Genomic DNA, 17,616 nt, shown 5'->3' with positions numbered 1-17,616 from the left:
TGACCGAAGGAGCCGGCGTACAGCTTCCGGGTCATGTGGCCAGCATGACTAAGCCGCTTCTGGCGAACAAGAGCAGTGCACGGAAATGCCGTTTACCTTCCTGTCGGTGCGGTACCTATTTATCTACTTGCACTTTGACCTGCTTTCGAACTGCTAGGTTGGCAAGAGCAGGGACCGAGCAACGGGAGCTCACCCCGTCACGGGGATTCGAACCGCCGACCTTCTGATTGGCAAGTCCTAGGCTCTGTGGTTTAACCCATAGCGCCACCTGCGTCCCTTCAGTGGCTTAGGGCCTCATAAAACCTAAATCCGGCCCTGCATGCCACCACAAATCTTGACTGGGAGGTGGAGCATTTAGCAATCATGTGAAGAAACTTGCCATAGCACTCCTAATAGTGAACTCTGTTGGAGTGTTCTGACAGGATTGTAACCAGTAAAAAAGATGTTTGGAGAGGGGGCAAGCATTGACGTGCTCAGGAGGACTCCAAGGTTTGCAAAAAGCACATTAAAAACAACAACCCCCTAAGCAGAAACAGTCAAATGAGGACTCAGCATGCTTAGTCTCTATGGGGAGAGAGAACACTAGAATGCCCTTGTTGCGTTTCATATAGCTTACAAAATATCCTGTTAGCAGGGGGTGTAATTGACTGGCTAACTGGTACTTTGAATATAAGTCATGAGCATTTGACACCTTTCACTGTCACTGCAAAGGCTGAATGATTTATAAAAATGAAAACAAATTTTAGAAGTCCCTTGCAAAGAGGGGTCCATCTCGAAACACGGACTCCATTGCCCGAAACAGCACAGGGAGGAAGCAGGTAACTTTCCAAACTCTCAGCTGGTCACTCCAAAATACTGAAGAAAATCCTTGCCAATTACTCCAAAATTGAGATTGTGGGAGGGCAGTTTGACTGGGGACCAGGACTATAGTGTGCTGCCCTGGCTTGGACTGAAACAAACAGTGCCGTGAAAAGCAGAGCTTGGGAAATGTAAGCACTCTGTTCAGCGCCATCAATTCATCAAGCTTCCCAGGAGAGGTAAAGATGGGGTTCTTAGCACTTCTGCAGTACTGAAGCCATAATTAGCGATATTGCTTCGCTCTAAGAAGTCAAGGCATTCACATATGTCTTATGAGAAGGGGTTCTTACGCAAGGAGTTTTATTTCAGGGCTGTAAAGACCTCAAGCAGATAAGGAACAGCTGTCGAGACTTAAGGATGAGTGAAGGGCCCGTCTAATTAATCTGATTAATGAGACTCTTGATTAAGAACAAGCACCAACTTATCCTGAGCAAACTGTTTTTTTCCCAGAAGCCGTGCTGAACCATAGTAGTTCAAATCAAGGAAGAAGATTAATGGTGCTGAAAAGGGTTCAGACGATGTCTTTAAATAAGAGATTTGAGTTATACTGCCACACTCTTAGAACAATTACATCATCTAAACAAGCAAGTATTTATAGTGAGGATTCACTACTTAAATCACTCCGAGGGCCCCCTTTTTTCATATTTATCAACTGTTGCAAAAGGAAAAGAAAAATCAGTAGGGATAGATTTAAAGACATGCTAAACTCTCAAGCTGAAATTGCTGGAACTTAAAACTGCTTAACTCAGGGTTGTATCCTGAGATTTGTTTTTCAGTGGTAGAGCACATGCATAAGACCTTGGGTTTAATTTCCAGCATCTTCAGGAATTGATCTATTCAGAGCCCTTGGGAATTTGAATGCTGGTTGCTTGCAGGGAGGAAGCAGGAAGAGAGAGAATCTTCTGGTCTGTAAATAAGGATAGCTAACCTTGATTCATTGTTCTAAATGCTAGGACTCTCAGAATAAATGCTGCCTTTGCCACCTAAGTGTCGGCACACTCAAACACGCATAAACATCCTGCTTCTGTTGCTTCTAACCACCGGAGGAGCAGATTTCTCCCACACTGAGCAATCTAGCTTCCAGACATGGTTAGTCACATAATTAATATATTTAATAAGAAATCGATATCTTCTAATATTTAAGGGATGAAGACAGTGAAATTCTGGTATACATAATAATATATCTCCCACCAAATTTTTTAAACATTATAGTTCTTTTTAAATATGATGATGGTTATTATTTTTAAATAATGATGTTTTATTAAATTTTCTGTTTTAAAATTTCAGATAAACATACTTAAGATACCAATGACTTCCCTTCTTCTCTTTCCATCACTCATTTTACATATCTCTGCATATTTTACAAAAACTATACCAATCAGTTTTCCATTATTACATCCACTAGGACTTATTTACACTGTTGAATTTATCTTAACGCTGCCATTGGAGTTCATATGTCTGTGCTGATCGTATTATTGTAGTGTGGCCCACCCATTTGCAGGGTGTGGTAAGCCAGAGTATGGTTTATTAACCTGCTGGCTCCTGGAGAAGAGCTCTCTTCCTCTCTGGGCTTTTTTTGTTTGTTAGCTTGGCAGCTAAGCCAAGGTTTGACTTAGCAGTAGCCAAACCCAGGAACCCTGTAACCACAGGACAAACCTTGGCTATAGAACATGGTTAAGGAGGAGAGATCACCATCTCAGGTTCATATGGTATGTCCTGCCTTAGCTTACCATGCTGCGCTAAACCTAAGAAGCAAAGCAGCTGTACTTCCATGGGACCCTTGGCTTAGTGCGACATGCAAACATGTCCAACAGGCGCAATTCAAGCACATTCAACCCCTTTTAGGAGATGGGAGGGAGGACAGCTTCCTTGACTGCATTTGAGTGCAAACCAGCATTTTTGTTAAAGAGGAACGTGGGTGGCGCTGTGGTCTAAACCACTGAGCCTCTTGGGCTTGCTGATCAGAAGGTTGGTGGTTGGAATCTCTGCCACAGGGTGAGCTCCCGTTGCTCTGTCCCAACCAAGCAGTTCGAAAGCATACCAGTGCAAGTAGATCAATAGGTACCGCTGCGGCGGGAAGGTAAATGGTGTTTCCGTGCGCTCTTGTTTCCATCACGGTGTCCCGTTGCGCCAGAGTGGTTTAGTCATGCTGACCTCATGACCCAGAAATAATAATAATAATAATAATAATAATAATAATAATAATAATAATAATAAAATATTTGTATCCCGCCCATCTGGCTGGGTTTCCCCAGCCATTCTGGGCGGCTTCCAACAAAAATTAAAAATACATAAAAATGTCACACATTAAAAACATAACCTGAAACTGTTCTTAACCTGAAGCACCACTAATGGGGCCTCCTGCTGCCGCCGCGCTGCCAGAACACAATTTCTGTTCTCATCCTGAAGCAAAGTTCTTAACCTGCTGTATTATTTCTGGGTTAGCGGAGTCTGTAACCTGAAGCATCTGTAACCTGAAGCGTATGTAACCCGAGGTACCACTGTATTGCAGAGGGTTAACCAGTATAGTGGTACCTCGGGTTACATACGCTTCAGGTTACAGACGCTTCAGGTTACAGACTCCGCTAACCCAGAAATAATACCTCGGGTTAAGAACTTTGCTTCAGGATGAGAACAGAAATTGTTCTCCGGCGGCGCGGCGGCAGCAGGAGGCCCCATTAGCTAAAGTGGTGCTTCAGGTTAAGAACAGTTTCAGGTTAAGAACGGAACTCCGGAACGAATTAAGTATTTAACCCAAGGTACCACTGTATTGGGGAGAGAATGGGGCTGGGCACCATACCGTCACCCCTCCCTGCATGCTCCCAGGGGCCTGCACGGCCCTAGCCCCTGACTGGCCATGTAGTTGTGCACCCTTTGCCAGTTTCAACTACTGTTCTAATAGAATTTGCTTAAAGCTGCAGGGGGAAAGTGGCTTTGTGTACGCAGGTTAATTCGGTCTTCATTTGCATTTCTCCTGCCCTGCATTTTCTGCAGATGCGGCCTGGAGCGCAAGTTGCCCGTTTTGTTGCTGAGCAAACTGAATACAAAGAGCGGCCCATTAAGGGGCAAATGAAGTTCTGCATCATTATTAGAATGCTGATGTTCTATAAAAGACACACAGACCTATTTCCTCTTGCTTCTCATTCCTACTGACATCTAAACAAAGGGGGGGGGGAGCAAAGCAGTTGGGTAGTAAGGGGTTTTTCCCTCCCTCCTGGATGTGGGATAAAGAGGAAAAGCACAGATTTGTATTGGGGTGGAGAAGGGAGACACTAGAAGGGGATATGTGCAAAGGCCCTTTGCAAATAAATAGTTGGATTCCCCCCCCCCCCGGGGTTTCGACTACTGCATCTGCCAAAGATGAGGAGTCAAGCTGTGGTTTTGCCTCAGCTCCTTCATCCACATGGATCATGGCTTTGGATCATGCCTACTGAAAGCCACACACAGTGCTCTAGGAAGCTGGTGGGTTTTAAAAAAAGATAACTTAGGGCAGTGAGGGCAAACCTTTTAGAGACCCAGTGCCCAAACTGCAACCCAAAACCCATTTATTTATCACAAAGTGCCAACACAGCATTTTCACCTTCAAATCTCATTTTTTCTGTGTGTCTTTCACATTTCTTCTTTATAACTGCTGTTGTAATAAATAATCCTTCATGAAAGTTATTGCATTACATTCTTCATTAAATGGTCTTTCCATTGATATAGAATTTTATGATGTAACTCAGTGCTTTTTCTCTCCATTCTGTTCCTTTCTCTCTTAAGCCCCTTCTATTCATTCATTCATTCATTCATTCATTCATTCATTGAATCTGCATACCGCCCTTCATGTCCAGGTCTCAGGACACTTCACAGCATAAAAATACAAGATGAAAAACACAAAATACAGAATGAAAGCAAGAACAAACCAAGAACCCTCCTCCCTTCCAATACTTATTCCGCATGTAAACATCTACATTCACAAGATAAAAGGGTAAACACAAACCACATGATCCGAAAAGGGTCAGCCTTCCGCCTGCCAAGAATTAAGCACCTGTTTCTTGCAAAATGCAACCTGCACAAGCGTGTTTGCATGCACTCCTCTTAGTCCCAAAGGAAGTCGGCTGGCGGAAGTCCTGTTGAGCCACCCCTCAGATAATCTTTATGATGGGAAACAACCCTCCAGAGAGGACACCCATCCCTCACACCCCAGTGTCGCCCACCATGTCGCTCTTAATTCCCTCGCCTCCACCTCACCCCCTTTGAGTTCCCACCTGGCTTCCCTCCTCCTTATTCTGCACACCCTTACTCAGGAGTAAACCCCGCCGACCTCGGTGATGCTTCCTTCCCGAGAAAGCGCGGGAGGTTTCAAAGGCCCCCGCGCACAAATTCCCACGCAAGATCACCTCTATCTTGGATTTCTTTCTCTTTTTTTGAACTCAAGTCGCCTCCCTTTGGGGAGGCCACTGCTTCAACGATGCCCCCATCTCCTTACCCTTACCCTAACCCTAACCTTAACCTAGCCCTCCTCTCCTCCTCTCCTCCTCACTCCTCCCCTACCCCCGGCACGGAAGCTACGCCACCAGGGCTGCAGGCTTTGGATGTGCGTGTGAGATCTCCTCCTACCTCCAGCACGGTGGGGCGACTGCGCGCATACCCACAGAGAGGGTTCTGAGTGCCGTTTCTGGCATGCATGCCATAGGTTCGCCACCACTGGCTTAGGGGGAAAGGTCTGTACGTCAATGGCAGACGTCTCGATCTGCATGCATATGGGAGCAGCTTCAATCCCCACCACCTCTAGGTAATATAATAATAATATTAATAATTTATTATTTATACCCCGCCCATCTGACTGAGTTTCCCCAGCCACTCTGGGCGGCTCCCAATCAAGTGTTCAGACCCCTGGGCTCTCACTTGTGGGGTGCCTCAGGGTTCCGTCCTCTCCCCCATGCTTTTTAATATCTATATGAAGCCACTGGGAGAGATCATCAGGGGGTTTGGGCTGGATGTTCATCAGTATGCAGATGATACCCAGCTCTACCTCTCTTTCAAATCTGAAGGCAGTGAAGGTCCTGTGTGAGTGTCTGGAAGCGGTTGGAGGATGGATGGTGGCTAACAGATTGAGGTTGAATCCTGACAAGACAGTACTGTTTTGGGGGGACGGGGTGGGTGGGTGTGGGGGATTCTCTGGTCCTGAATGGGGTAACTGTGCCCCTGAAGGACCAGATGCGTAGCCTGGGAGTCATTTTGGACTCACAGCTGTCCATGGAGGCACAGGTTAATACTGTGTCCAGGGCGGCCACCTACCAGCTTCATCTGGTACGCAGGCTGAAACCCTACCTGCCTGCGGACTGTCTTGCCAGTGTGGTGCATGCTGTAGTTATCTCCTGCTTGGACTACTGCAATTCGCTCTACGTGGGGCTACCTTTGAAGGTGACCAGGAAACTGCAATTAATCCAGAATGCGGCAGCTAGATTGGTAGGCTAGGTAGCCATTCTACCTCAAATCCTGAATTGTCGCTGCATATAATACTGAGCTAGATAAGCCAGTGGGTTACGCCTGTAACAGGTGGTTTCCTATGTTCCTTCCTCATTCTGATCCTGAAGAGCTCTTATTAGAAAGAAACAGGACCGGGCAGAACAATATCTGCTGGAGATCTTTGTGACGCTCCATTTGATCTAGGTGTACACATTGGCACGGCAGGTTTGTGTGCCGGACAGTTTGCCCCTGAGCTTCTGCACCTCATAGCATCTCCAGGTGTTCCCAGTTCTGCATATTCCGTTCTTTGTTCATGAAAGTGCCGGGTGTGTTTTTAAATCCCATTAGGTTCACTCTTTGGATATGGAAGCAAGTTGATCAGCCCTATCTTGTCCTGTCCCCTGCCTTTTTGAAGCTGAACGAATTAATGAGTGCTTTATTGAAAAAGGCTCGGAGGGAAAAGTTTAATCCCTCTCTTTGTACCGGATTCAATTCAAGGACCTGTGTGGCTATTATATTTCTGAATGTGGCTTTTAAGACAGCATGGATAACATGTTTGGCCCTCAATCTCTGAACCAGAAAGTGGAGGGCGTGTTTGAGGCAAACTACCTTTTAAGTCCTCTTCTGCCAAGCAATTGACCCATCTGGAAGATATTCACAATCCCATTTGTGTCTGCCAACTCCCAAATGTTCCTAAACTCTCTGCTTTTGAGTTTTATGACCAATTCTCCTGAGTTTGCTTGCTATAAAAGGAGCTGCAGTTAAACTGTGCGAAATACTTCTTTTTAGGTATTCTAACAGCATTTTTTAAAATTATTGCCTGTGTTTAGAATAAACTTGCAAATACAGGAGAGAGTGTATATTCTCCTTCATTTTGCATGCATAATGCAGTGAGGAAAGTTATCCATTGTGCTTATATGAGGAAGGAACAAGGGACCACTTTGAGAGCTGTGTTTGTACGGAAGAGAGTAGCTGACATTTTTATCCCATGCAAGAAGTTGGCAGCTATTTAAATCTAATTTACCAAATCATGTTGAAATAATTTAGATATAAATCTTTGCTGGGCGTGTGAGCCATTGAAACAAGTTTAAATTCACTGAGGGTTTGTCATTCCCAAACACATTCAGTTAGTAAATGAGAAGAATACAATACGTTACAAAAAGAGGGGGGGAATGTTCCCTTTAGGGATGCAAATGGATCTCTTTATTCATGCAGGGAATACTGCCTTCATAAGAAAACCAACTTGTCTTGTCAGGGCAAGCAATCCTTTCTTAATTCTCACAATAATATACTAATCTTTAAATTCAAGTGTGACATTGCTTCCCCGGCACCCAAATCCAATCTTGTAAATGTCTTCTCTTCAACCATGAAAGCAGATAAATCACTTCCAAGAACCAAGAGCAGTAAAACAGAAAAAGAAAAAAAAGGAGAGCTTTTACAAAGCCTCGAACTTACTTTAATCCTGCATAGCTGTGTACATTTTCACCGTAATAAAATTGTTGCCATTTCAAAAGAAGATTTTAATTAGAAAACGATGTGCTCAACTCGCACACCTCTATTTTCAAAAGCAAGGTCACCTTTAAGGTCTCGAGTTACCTGTCCCAATAAGAAGAAAAAAAGTACACTAACTTCACTGGAATTGCGAGATAATGATAGCCGTGGCAGAGAAGGGAAAGCCAGCCAGATGGGCGGGGTATAAATAATAAATTATGATGATTTATGGATATTCCTTCTGTTAAGTTGTGGGTGAACATATCAGATAACACAACGATTCTTCAAACCGCTCTTGTTTATTCAGAGGCCAGAACAGAACTGAGCTGAAGGGCTCAGTTAGCCTGCTTATATAGAGCTCCAGTACAACATAACTGTAGCAACTTTCCAAAACTATCCAATCACCCGCATGGCCCCACAGTATGCCAACATCTTCATGGCAGATTTAGAACAACGTTTCCTAAACTCCTACCCACTCAAACCTCTCTTGTACCTGCGATACATTGACGATATTTTTATCATCTGGACACATGGTCAACAGACCCTTAACACCTTCCACCAGAAATTCAATGATTTTCACCCCACAATCAACCTAACAATGAATCAATCTATGCAAGAAATACATTTTTTGGACACTACTATAAAAATACAGGATGGGCACATAGACACCACCTTATACCGTAAACCAACTGACCGACAAACATATCTACATGCCTCTAGCTACCATCCCAAACATACCAAACAGTCCATTGTATATAGCCAGGCACTACGTTACAGCCGCATCTGTTCCAATTCTACAGACAGAGACTCTCACCTAAGAGATCTACAGCAAACCTTTTTAGAACTAAAATACCCAACAGATGAAGTTAGACAACAGATCAACAGAGCCAGACTGATACCCAGAGAGAACTTGCTGCAAGACAGACCCAAAAAAGAAAATAACAGAACACCTCTAGTCATCACATACAGCTCCCAAGTTAAAACAGTACAACGCATCATCAGAGATCTGCAACCTCTCCTGGACAATGACAGTTCTCTTTCTCAAGCTCTGGGAGGAAGACCTTTCATTGCCTACAGACAGCCACCCAGTCTTAAACAACTCCTAACCCACAATAATACTACAACCAGACCTAACACGGACACTGGCACCAGAGCCTGCAATAAACCCAGATGCCAACTTTGCTGCCACATACACCCGGACAACACCATTACTGGCCCCAACAACATCACACATACCATCTCGGGACTATTTAATTGCTCATCGTCTAACATTGTGTATGCCATAAAATGCCAACAGTGTCCTTCAGCTCTCTATATTGGACAAACAGGCCAGACCTTACGCCAAAGAATAAACGGACATAAATCGGACATCAGGAATCACAAGACAGAGAAACCAGTAGGAGAACACTTCAATCTCCCAGGACATTCTATACAAGATCTCAAAGTAGCTGTTTTACTACAAAGGAATTTCAGAAATAGACTGGAAAGAGAAGCTGCTGAATTACAACTTATCACCAAACTTAAAACCATGGAGAAACCTGGTCTGAACAAAGACCTTGGATTCTTATCTCATTATACATGACAAAGCCATTTTTCACCTTTTCACCCCTTGCTTTTTCCTGTAAGACCTATTGCAGTCGTTAAGAGTCGTCAACAGGCTCATCACAGCTATCTGCCAATCACCCATTCCCACCACCCTTCTGAGTAATACCCCTCCCCACCTTCTCACTATATAGAAGGGTCTGGAAACTTCTGTTTCAGTGTATCTGAAGAAGTGTGCATGCACACGAAAGCTCATACCAAGAACTGACTTAGTTGGTCTTTAAGGTGCTACTGGAAGGAATTTGTTTTGTTTTATCCAATCACTGAACGTCACTTTTGACCCTTCATTTGCATAACTATCTACAGTATCCCCCTGCTGGCCCAGGGTGAGAACTTCAGTACATAACACCTTCATTGTGTAAAGTGGCTAAGAACAGGCAAATCTACCATATTGGCCTGAATATAAACTGCACCCAAATATAAGCCGCACGTTTAAAATTGGTAGGGGGAAGAGAAAAAATATCTGAATACAGTGGACGCTTGGGTTGTGAACGTGATCCATGCAAGATGCACGTTTGTAACTTGCAGCGGCGTGTCTGCGCACGTGTGGGTTGCAATTTGGCGCGTCTGCGCATGCGCGACTGCTGAAACCTGGAAGTAACCCGTTCTGGTACTTCTGGGTTTCGGCGGTCCATAACCCCCCCAAAAAACGCAACCTGAAGTGGCTGTAACCCGAGGTATGACTATATAAGCCGCTCCGTTCCTTGCTACTCCTGGCTACATGGGGTGGGGTGGAGGGGACTATGCGTGGGGTGGGTGCCTCTTTGTTGCGCTCCTGGCGCTGTTTCCCCCACGCTCCTGGCTGCATACCATAAGGTCGTGAATATAAGCCACACTTCAACTTTTCAAGGTCAGAATTGGGGGGGGGGGGAAGAGTGATGCTTATATTCAGGCCAGTACAGTATATGGGCAGAACTGACTTCTGTGGTTGGGAAGAGCTGTAACCAACGGTAAGAGCAGAAGATCCCATATCCTGGTGTCTCCAGTTGGGGCTGGAAAGGCGCCTCTGCTTGAAACTGCGGAGAGTAGTGCCGGTCAGCGTAGCAGGCAGTACTGAACTAGATACACCAATGGTCTGACTCAGTATAAGGCCTGGTGAATAGAATCGTGGACTGAAATCCCCTCTTAGTCTTCAGGCTCACTGAGTGACCTTGGACTGGCATCTCTCAGACTTAATTTGCTTTAGAGGTCTGGTGTAGTCTTCCTGAGAGTGGATAAAAATCAATGATTTATTTTAAAATAATAATAATAATAATCAGTTGTTGTTTTTTTAATTTAAATCAGATTTTTAAAATTTAAATCAGATTTGTAAAGTAAAATGCTTTTGGAGGAAAAACCTTTCTAGTTTTCTATTTAAGTTATGTTATAGTCCAAAGGCTATTCATCAGGAAATAAGGATTTAAGTTTTTCATGTGTGCTAAAATTCAGGTTTTTTTTTTAAAAAAAATTGTTTATCCCCATCAGTTAACAAACATGGATACATATGCTATAATGTTATTGTTTCAGTTAAATAAATTGTTTAAATTGTTATTAAGAAAATGATTGTTTTTCTCCTTCTAATAAAGTATAGCAGAAAAGTTGCCCAAACATAAACTGTTATTAAACCTCACAATAATTTCACAATTGTCTGTCAATGTATTTCTAATAGTATAACCAAATCAGTTATTTTTGATATAACTGTAAAAACCACACTGAAAATTTATTATTCCAAAAACGAAACCTTCATCTGGTTGTAAAAATTAAGGTTATACCAGCAGGAATGAGTCTTTCTGTTAAAAAGAGAGAGAGAGATTTAAATCAAATTTTACTGACTGGTGATTTAAACCATGATTTAAATTCTGGTTTGAATTGATTTGATTTAAATCAAATCCACCCAGGTCTTCCCTGACTTCCTTGGAGGAAGAGGGAGATCCAAATGTAATAAGCAAACTCCATGGGTTGTACCTTGTGCTGCAGGTGTAGAGTTCAAATTGTGCATCTGCATTTCCCCTTCTCCTCCTCTCCCCTGAACGGTCCTCCTACTCTCTGGAGCAAATGCGCAGAGAGAAGGGGGAAGTTCTGTTGTGTACAGTGGTGCCTCGCAAGACGAAATTAATTCGTTCCGCAAGTTTTTTCTTCTTGCAAGTTTTTCGTCTTGCGAAGCACGGTTTCCCATAGGAATGCATTGAAAAATAATCAATGCGTTCCTATGGAGACCGTCGAGGACAGAGGGGAAGCGCCGCGCGCCTTCCCCTCTGTCCCCGGACCTGTTTAAAGCAAGGGGCGGCGGGGAGAAGATTGCTTCTCCCCGTTGCCTGCCCCACAATCTCCGGGGACAGAGGGGAAGCGCCGCAATCTCCGGGGACAGAGGGGAAGGCGCGCGTGGAGGGGATCGCTTCTCCCCGTTGCCGCCCCTTGGTTCAAAAGCGCGCGCCTTCCCCTCTGTCCCCGGAGATTGCGGGGCTGGCAACGGGGAGAAGCGATCTTCTCCCCGCTGCCCCTTGCTTCAAAAGGGGTCCGGGGACAGCAGGGAAGACGCGCTGCGCTTCCCCGCTATCCCTGGAGCTTGCAGGGCAAGCTTCGTTTTGCGAAGCAAGCCCATAGGGAGATGCGTCTTGCGAAGCGGCTAAGAAAACAAAAAACTCCTTCGTCTAGCGAGTTTTTCGTCTTCCGAGGCGTTCGTCTTGCGGGGCACCACTGTACATGGAAATCTGCTGCACTAGTGGAACAGCAATGCTGGACCCGACCCTGTATTTTCACAACACTTTAAAAAAATAAAAAAAATAAATTATTGGTTTTCCATTAATAACAAATCCAATCCAATCATAATCCAAATCAAGAAAAAAAACCAAATTACAATCTGAATTATTAATTATTAAATTTCAGACGGACCTCCCATGTTCTGGACCACTGAAGCAAACATCTCACACAATTATATTTTCTGCTTTCTTCTTCTTGTTCTCATATTTTCAACATTCTGATCTTAAACTCTCAAAGTCCTCAGTCCCTAGTTGATTGATTCTCATCATGTTAAACAGCCTTGTATCCTTTCATCTGCTGAGTACAGTTTGATAACTATCTATCTATCTATCTATCTATCTATCTATCTATCTATCTATCATCTATCTCCTTATGTCCATATATATATTTTTCCTTCTGTGTTTTCACAACACTTATTAATTGCATTGGTGCTTTCCCACTGTTGCTTCATTTATAATCACCAGGCATTGGGCTCTTTCTAGTGGGATTGGCTAAGGCATTTTCCAGTTTAGTGCACAACTAATTCTTGCTGGCCAAATTTCACTTATTGTGCAAAACAGCCCCTATATATATATATATATAGAGAGAGAGAGAGAGAGAGAGAGAGACTGAATTCTGCAGGGAGAGTAAAGTACCTTAAGAAATATGAAAATGTTTTTTATTTGAGCGTTTACTCTTTGCGCACTAAAATCATTCCTAATAGCCCACCCCAAAGTACAGGGAACATATAGTAAAAATCAAGGGGGAAATGAGGGACCATTTCCAAATGCGTTCAGAATTGAGGGTATGGGACAATGTCAAATGTTTAACCTTTTTTTCCATTTTCTGGTTCTCCTCCCTCAGCTCTGTTTTGTGATGTTCTGGACTCCAAACGTGTCTGAGAGGATTCTGGTTGATATCATTGGAGTGGATTTTGCCTTTGCGGAGCTCTGTGTCATTCCACTTCGTATCTTCTCCTTCTTCCCAGTTCCAGGTACGGGAAAAGGGGAGGGAGGGAGGGAGGGAACCATCCATTAGATTGTACATTAATCCTGTGCATTTCCATTTCCTTCTCCCTGACCTGCATAAGCGTCTAGCCTGGTTCAACCAAAGAGATTCTAGTGATGGCACCATAATTTATATCAATGGAGGCTGGGTGCTTTTTTATATATACGTAGTGCGGGTGGCACTGTGGTCTAAACCACTGAGCCTAGGGCTTGCCGATCGGAAGGTTGGCGGTTCGAATCCCCGCGACGGGGTGAGCTCCCGTTGCTCAGTCCCAGCTCCTGGCAACCTAGCAGTTCGAAAGCACACCAGTGCAAGTAGATAAAAAGGTACCACTCCAGTGGGAAGGTAAACGGCGTTTCCATGCACTACTCTGGTTCGCCAGAAGCAGCTTAGTCATGCTGGCCACATCACCCGGAAAAACTGTCTGCTGACAAACGTTGGCTCCCTCGGCCTGTAAAGCGAGATGAGCGCCGCAACACCAGAGTCGTTCGCGACTGGACTTAACTGTCAGGGGTCCTTTTACCTTTAGTGCAATGTTACCAAGAGGCAGGACTTGGGCCTGGTTAATGGAAATAGCAGAGAAAGTGGCAATCTTCTCTGTATTGTTCTGGCCTAGAGGCGTAGCATGGGGAGTGCTGTGGGGGCCATGGCCCTGGGTACAATTTTGAGAAGGGCCTGACCTGGCAGCAGCAGCTCTTCTGACCCAGTGGCAGAGGGCAGCTCTCCTCAGCCGCAGCGTCTCTGTCGCCAGGTCAGGTCTGACCTGGTAGCTGAGAGTGGGTGGCACCTTTCTCCCCACCTCTCCTACACTGAACTGTGGCGCGTGGCAGGGCGCCTTCTGCACCCCGCACCCCTTGGGGGGCGCCCCCCGCTCCAGACTTCACAGGTATTCAGGTCCTGTATACCTGAAGGAGCGTCTCCACCCCCATCATTCAGCCCGGACCCTGAGATCCAGCACTGAGGGCCTTTTGACGGTTCCCTCATTGTGAGAAGTGAGGTTACAGGGAACCAGACAGAGGGCCTTCTCGGTAGTGGCGCCCACCCTGTGGAAAACCCTCCCTTCAGATGTGAAGGAAGTAAGCAGCTATCCTATCTTTAAAAGACATCTGAAGGCAGTCCTGTTTAGGGAAGTTTTTAATATTTAATGCTGTAATGTTTTTAACATTTGATTGGGAGCCACCCAGAGTGGCTGGGGAAACTCTATGTGCAGATACAAAACAAATACAAGTAAAAACAAAACATTCAGTTTTTTATCAGCAAGTGAGAGTACAGTGGTACCTTGGGTTAAGAACTTAATTTGCGTCGGAGGTCTGTTCTTAACCTGAAACCGTACTTAACCTGAGGTACCACTTTAGCTTAATGGGGCCTCCCGCTGCCGCCGCGCAATTTCTGTTCTCATCCTGAAGTAAAGTTCTTAACCTGAGGTACTACTTTTGGGTTAGTGGCGTCTGTAACCTGAAGCATCTGTAACAAGAGGTACCACTGTATTCTAATTGTTTTGTCCAGCAGGGCTTTCCTCACCCGTTATACTTCTCATAGGCAAGACTGTGACTATTAAGTGGCGTCTTTTGTTGCGTACCTGCTGTCCTCATATCTGATATGTTGGGGGTTTAATTGCATGGAATATCTGCAGCTTTTAATAGCAGCCCATGGTGAGCTTGAACTTCCATCATGCAAACTACGGATATTGTCGTGAACTTGTCAGCAAATGAACTCTGAGGGCTGCAGGCAGTAGCATTGAGAGCTTAGGCCAGTGCAATGCATTGGATTGGCTCCGCAACCATGGACCCCACTGGACTGTGGTTCCTGTGCCTTACCCCTTCTAACTGTGTTAGAAAGCCAGGGGAGCGATGGTGCTGTACCTCTGCCACCTCACCAGCTGCTACTGGCCACTGGAGACCAAATGGTTTCTCCAGAGAGAGTCAGAATGCACTCTGCTACAGGCTGGATGCGCAGCCAAGCTCTCCCTGCCAGTATCTGATTGTTCTTCCCACGTTCTTTTTACAGTCACAGTAAGAGCACATTTGACAGGATGGCTGATGACGTTAAAAAAGACTTTTGTGCTGGCCCCCAGCTCGGTACTGCGGATCATTGTCCTCATCACCAGTCTGATTGTGTTGCCTTACTTGGGGTAAGTTCGTCTGGTTCCCCCTTTTTCAGCATTTGGATAGCACATCACACAAAACATAAGAGGCCCACGAAATGTCCCAACCATAAAATAAAACCACAGTATTATCCACCCATATGAAATTGCTGCACTGGTAGGTAGAAGAATGGCAGGTGAAATTGATGGATTATGCTGAAATGGCGAAAATACCCAGGGGAATCAGAAATCAGGAAGACCAAAAATTTTAATCTGGGATGGGGAAAATTTATAATTTATCTTAAAAACCATTGTAAACTGATAAAATCATTAGTAGGATTGGAATAACACTTGTAGTTTAATGTTGAATTTTGGATATAATGGAGATGTAAAAGATTTGGATTATTATAAAAGATGCAGGAGGATATAGTTAACAAAAGGGAGGAGGGAAGTCCAGGAGATTCTTTGGAATCTTGTTTTTTTGTTGGTTGTTGGATAATTGACTGTAAAACTTTAAACTGAAAAACTATTTTTTTTTTAAAAAAAAAAGAAATTGCTGCAGTTCTGTTGCAATGCACACAGGTGCCAGTTTGTTCAGAAGAGCTACCAGTGCCATCATCTCTGAATTTATTCATTAATGAGATATCTAAAATGACAGTTGGCCCTTTATCTTTCTACGCATCCTCATCCGTGTGGTGTAGCATTCTATATTATTCTATTATGTTATAACTAAAACTAAACTTCTGCTCTACATAAATTTTGCTACGCCACCGAAATGAACCACCGTTCAGCCACGTGCCTAAAAACTGGTAGCTGCAGCTTTCTACCCAATCCAATCCTTTGCAGTTGGCACCATTAAGTTCCACCTTTACAAAAACCCCAGAACTATTCTTATTAGGTTTATTCACAACAGACATTCCAAAAGATAATAAAAGATTTTGTCTGTATGCAATAATGCCCGCCAGGATACTGATTGCAAAATATTGCAGAAGCAACATAAACCCAACAAAAGAAGAATGGTTATTAAAATTAACATCGAACTGGCGAAATTAACAGAAATAGTAAGAAACCAACCAAATGAAAAAATCAGGAGAGAATGGGGTGTCTTTACAAATTATATGAAGAAAGTCGGCTCCCAAAATTATAATTGGCTCAGTCTGACTAAAAATTCCACAGGTAAACAAATAGTCTCTCCATTAATGCAAAATGATTACAGACAACTAAAGATATGAGATCATATAAATGGTATAGTGGTCAAAGGACGTCAACTTTTTCTATTTTTCTATTTTTCTATTTTTCTATTTTTCTATTTTTCTATTGACTTTTATTTTATTTCTCTTTTTTCCCCTTTCCCCTTTTTCTTTTCAGTCTGTATCATTTTCTTATTTTTTGTATTATTTTTTCTTCTTATTAGTAGCTTTTTGGTATTCGGCAATGTATTATTTGTATAACTGTACTCTTTTTTGACATGTATGTAATATTTATATAGAAAAATTTAAAAATCTGTGGAAAACCATTTGAAATGAACCACTGTTCAGCCACGGGCCTAAAAACTGGTAGCTGCAGCCTTCTACCCAATCCAATCCTTTGCAGTTGGCACCATTCCCAGTTGTTTCCACAAAGCTATCGGCTGATCAGTTCACCTGTGTCTGGTTTCCAGGGTCAGCTCTGCCTCTCTTGCCTTGCCCCTTCTTCTTTTAGCCTTTACTTCTCAGCTCTCATTCAAAGGCTCTCAACAGAAAACTGCCTCATACCAGGTCAGAGAGCTCTCTTTGTCCACCTAGCCTGCCATTATCTGTTCTGGCCGATGGTGATTTTTCCAAGGTCTCTCTTGGCAGAGAGTGGGGTTTCTCATCACCTGCAACTGATCCTTTGAACGGGAGATGCGTGGAAAATATGTTCTCTTCTATTGAGCTATATAGCCTGTCCTCAAGTTCACCTGGAATTTATTTTCTTCTTCTTCAAAGAGACTTTCCCTCTCTTTCAAAGATTTCATTTCGTTGGCCCGGACTTGGTGTATCATGGGGAATGTATCCATGCACAGAAATATCAGCCCCAACCATTTTGCTCTATGGAGGGGGCACCATTAGTTGTTTTTGCTTGTACTCTCTTGACAGCAGGGAGAATGAATCTGGAACATGGGCCTGCAAGATTCTTGAGCTGGCAACATGACAGTGCCCTGATAGTTCTTCAGAGAATATGCATATCTTGCCCTGTGTCCATAATTTCCTTCTTCTATTCACCTGCATGCTATTTGTGCGGGCAACGGGACGTGGGTGGCGCTGTGGTCTAAACCACTGAGCCACTTGGCCTTGTTGATCAGAAGATTGGCAGTTTGAATCCCCACGACGGGGTGAACTCCTGTTGCTCTGTCCCAGCTCTTGCCAACCTAGCAGTCCGAA

The 17,616-nt window shown here is 44.0% G+C and overlaps 1 protein-coding gene across 2 annotated transcripts in view; it reads left to right on the top strand.

Annotated features, from left to right (window-relative positions):
* ANKH (ANKH inorganic pyrophosphate transport regulator) overlaps positions 1 to 17,616 on the top strand; it is a 127,712-nt gene that overhangs the window by 107,357 nt on the left and 2,739 nt on the right. For both annotated transcript variants that reach the window (XM_081873090.1, XM_081873091.1), the window contains exons 9-10: positions 12,988 to 13,117; positions 15,139 to 15,262. In XM_081873090.1, the coding sequence (XP_081729216.1) occupies positions 12,988 to 13,117; positions 15,139 to 15,262 (254 nt within the window). The remainder of the gene's footprint in view (positions 1 to 12,987; positions 13,118 to 15,138; positions 15,263 to 17,616) is intronic.

The sequence above is a fragment of the Podarcis erhardii genome, assembly GCF_964252035.2.
Source record: "Podarcis erhardii genome assembly, chromosome: 8".
Classification (NCBI taxonomy): Eukaryota; Metazoa; Chordata; class Lepidosauria; order Squamata; family Lacertidae; genus Podarcis; species Podarcis erhardii.
This window is presented reverse-complemented; position numbering and strand designations above follow the sequence as displayed.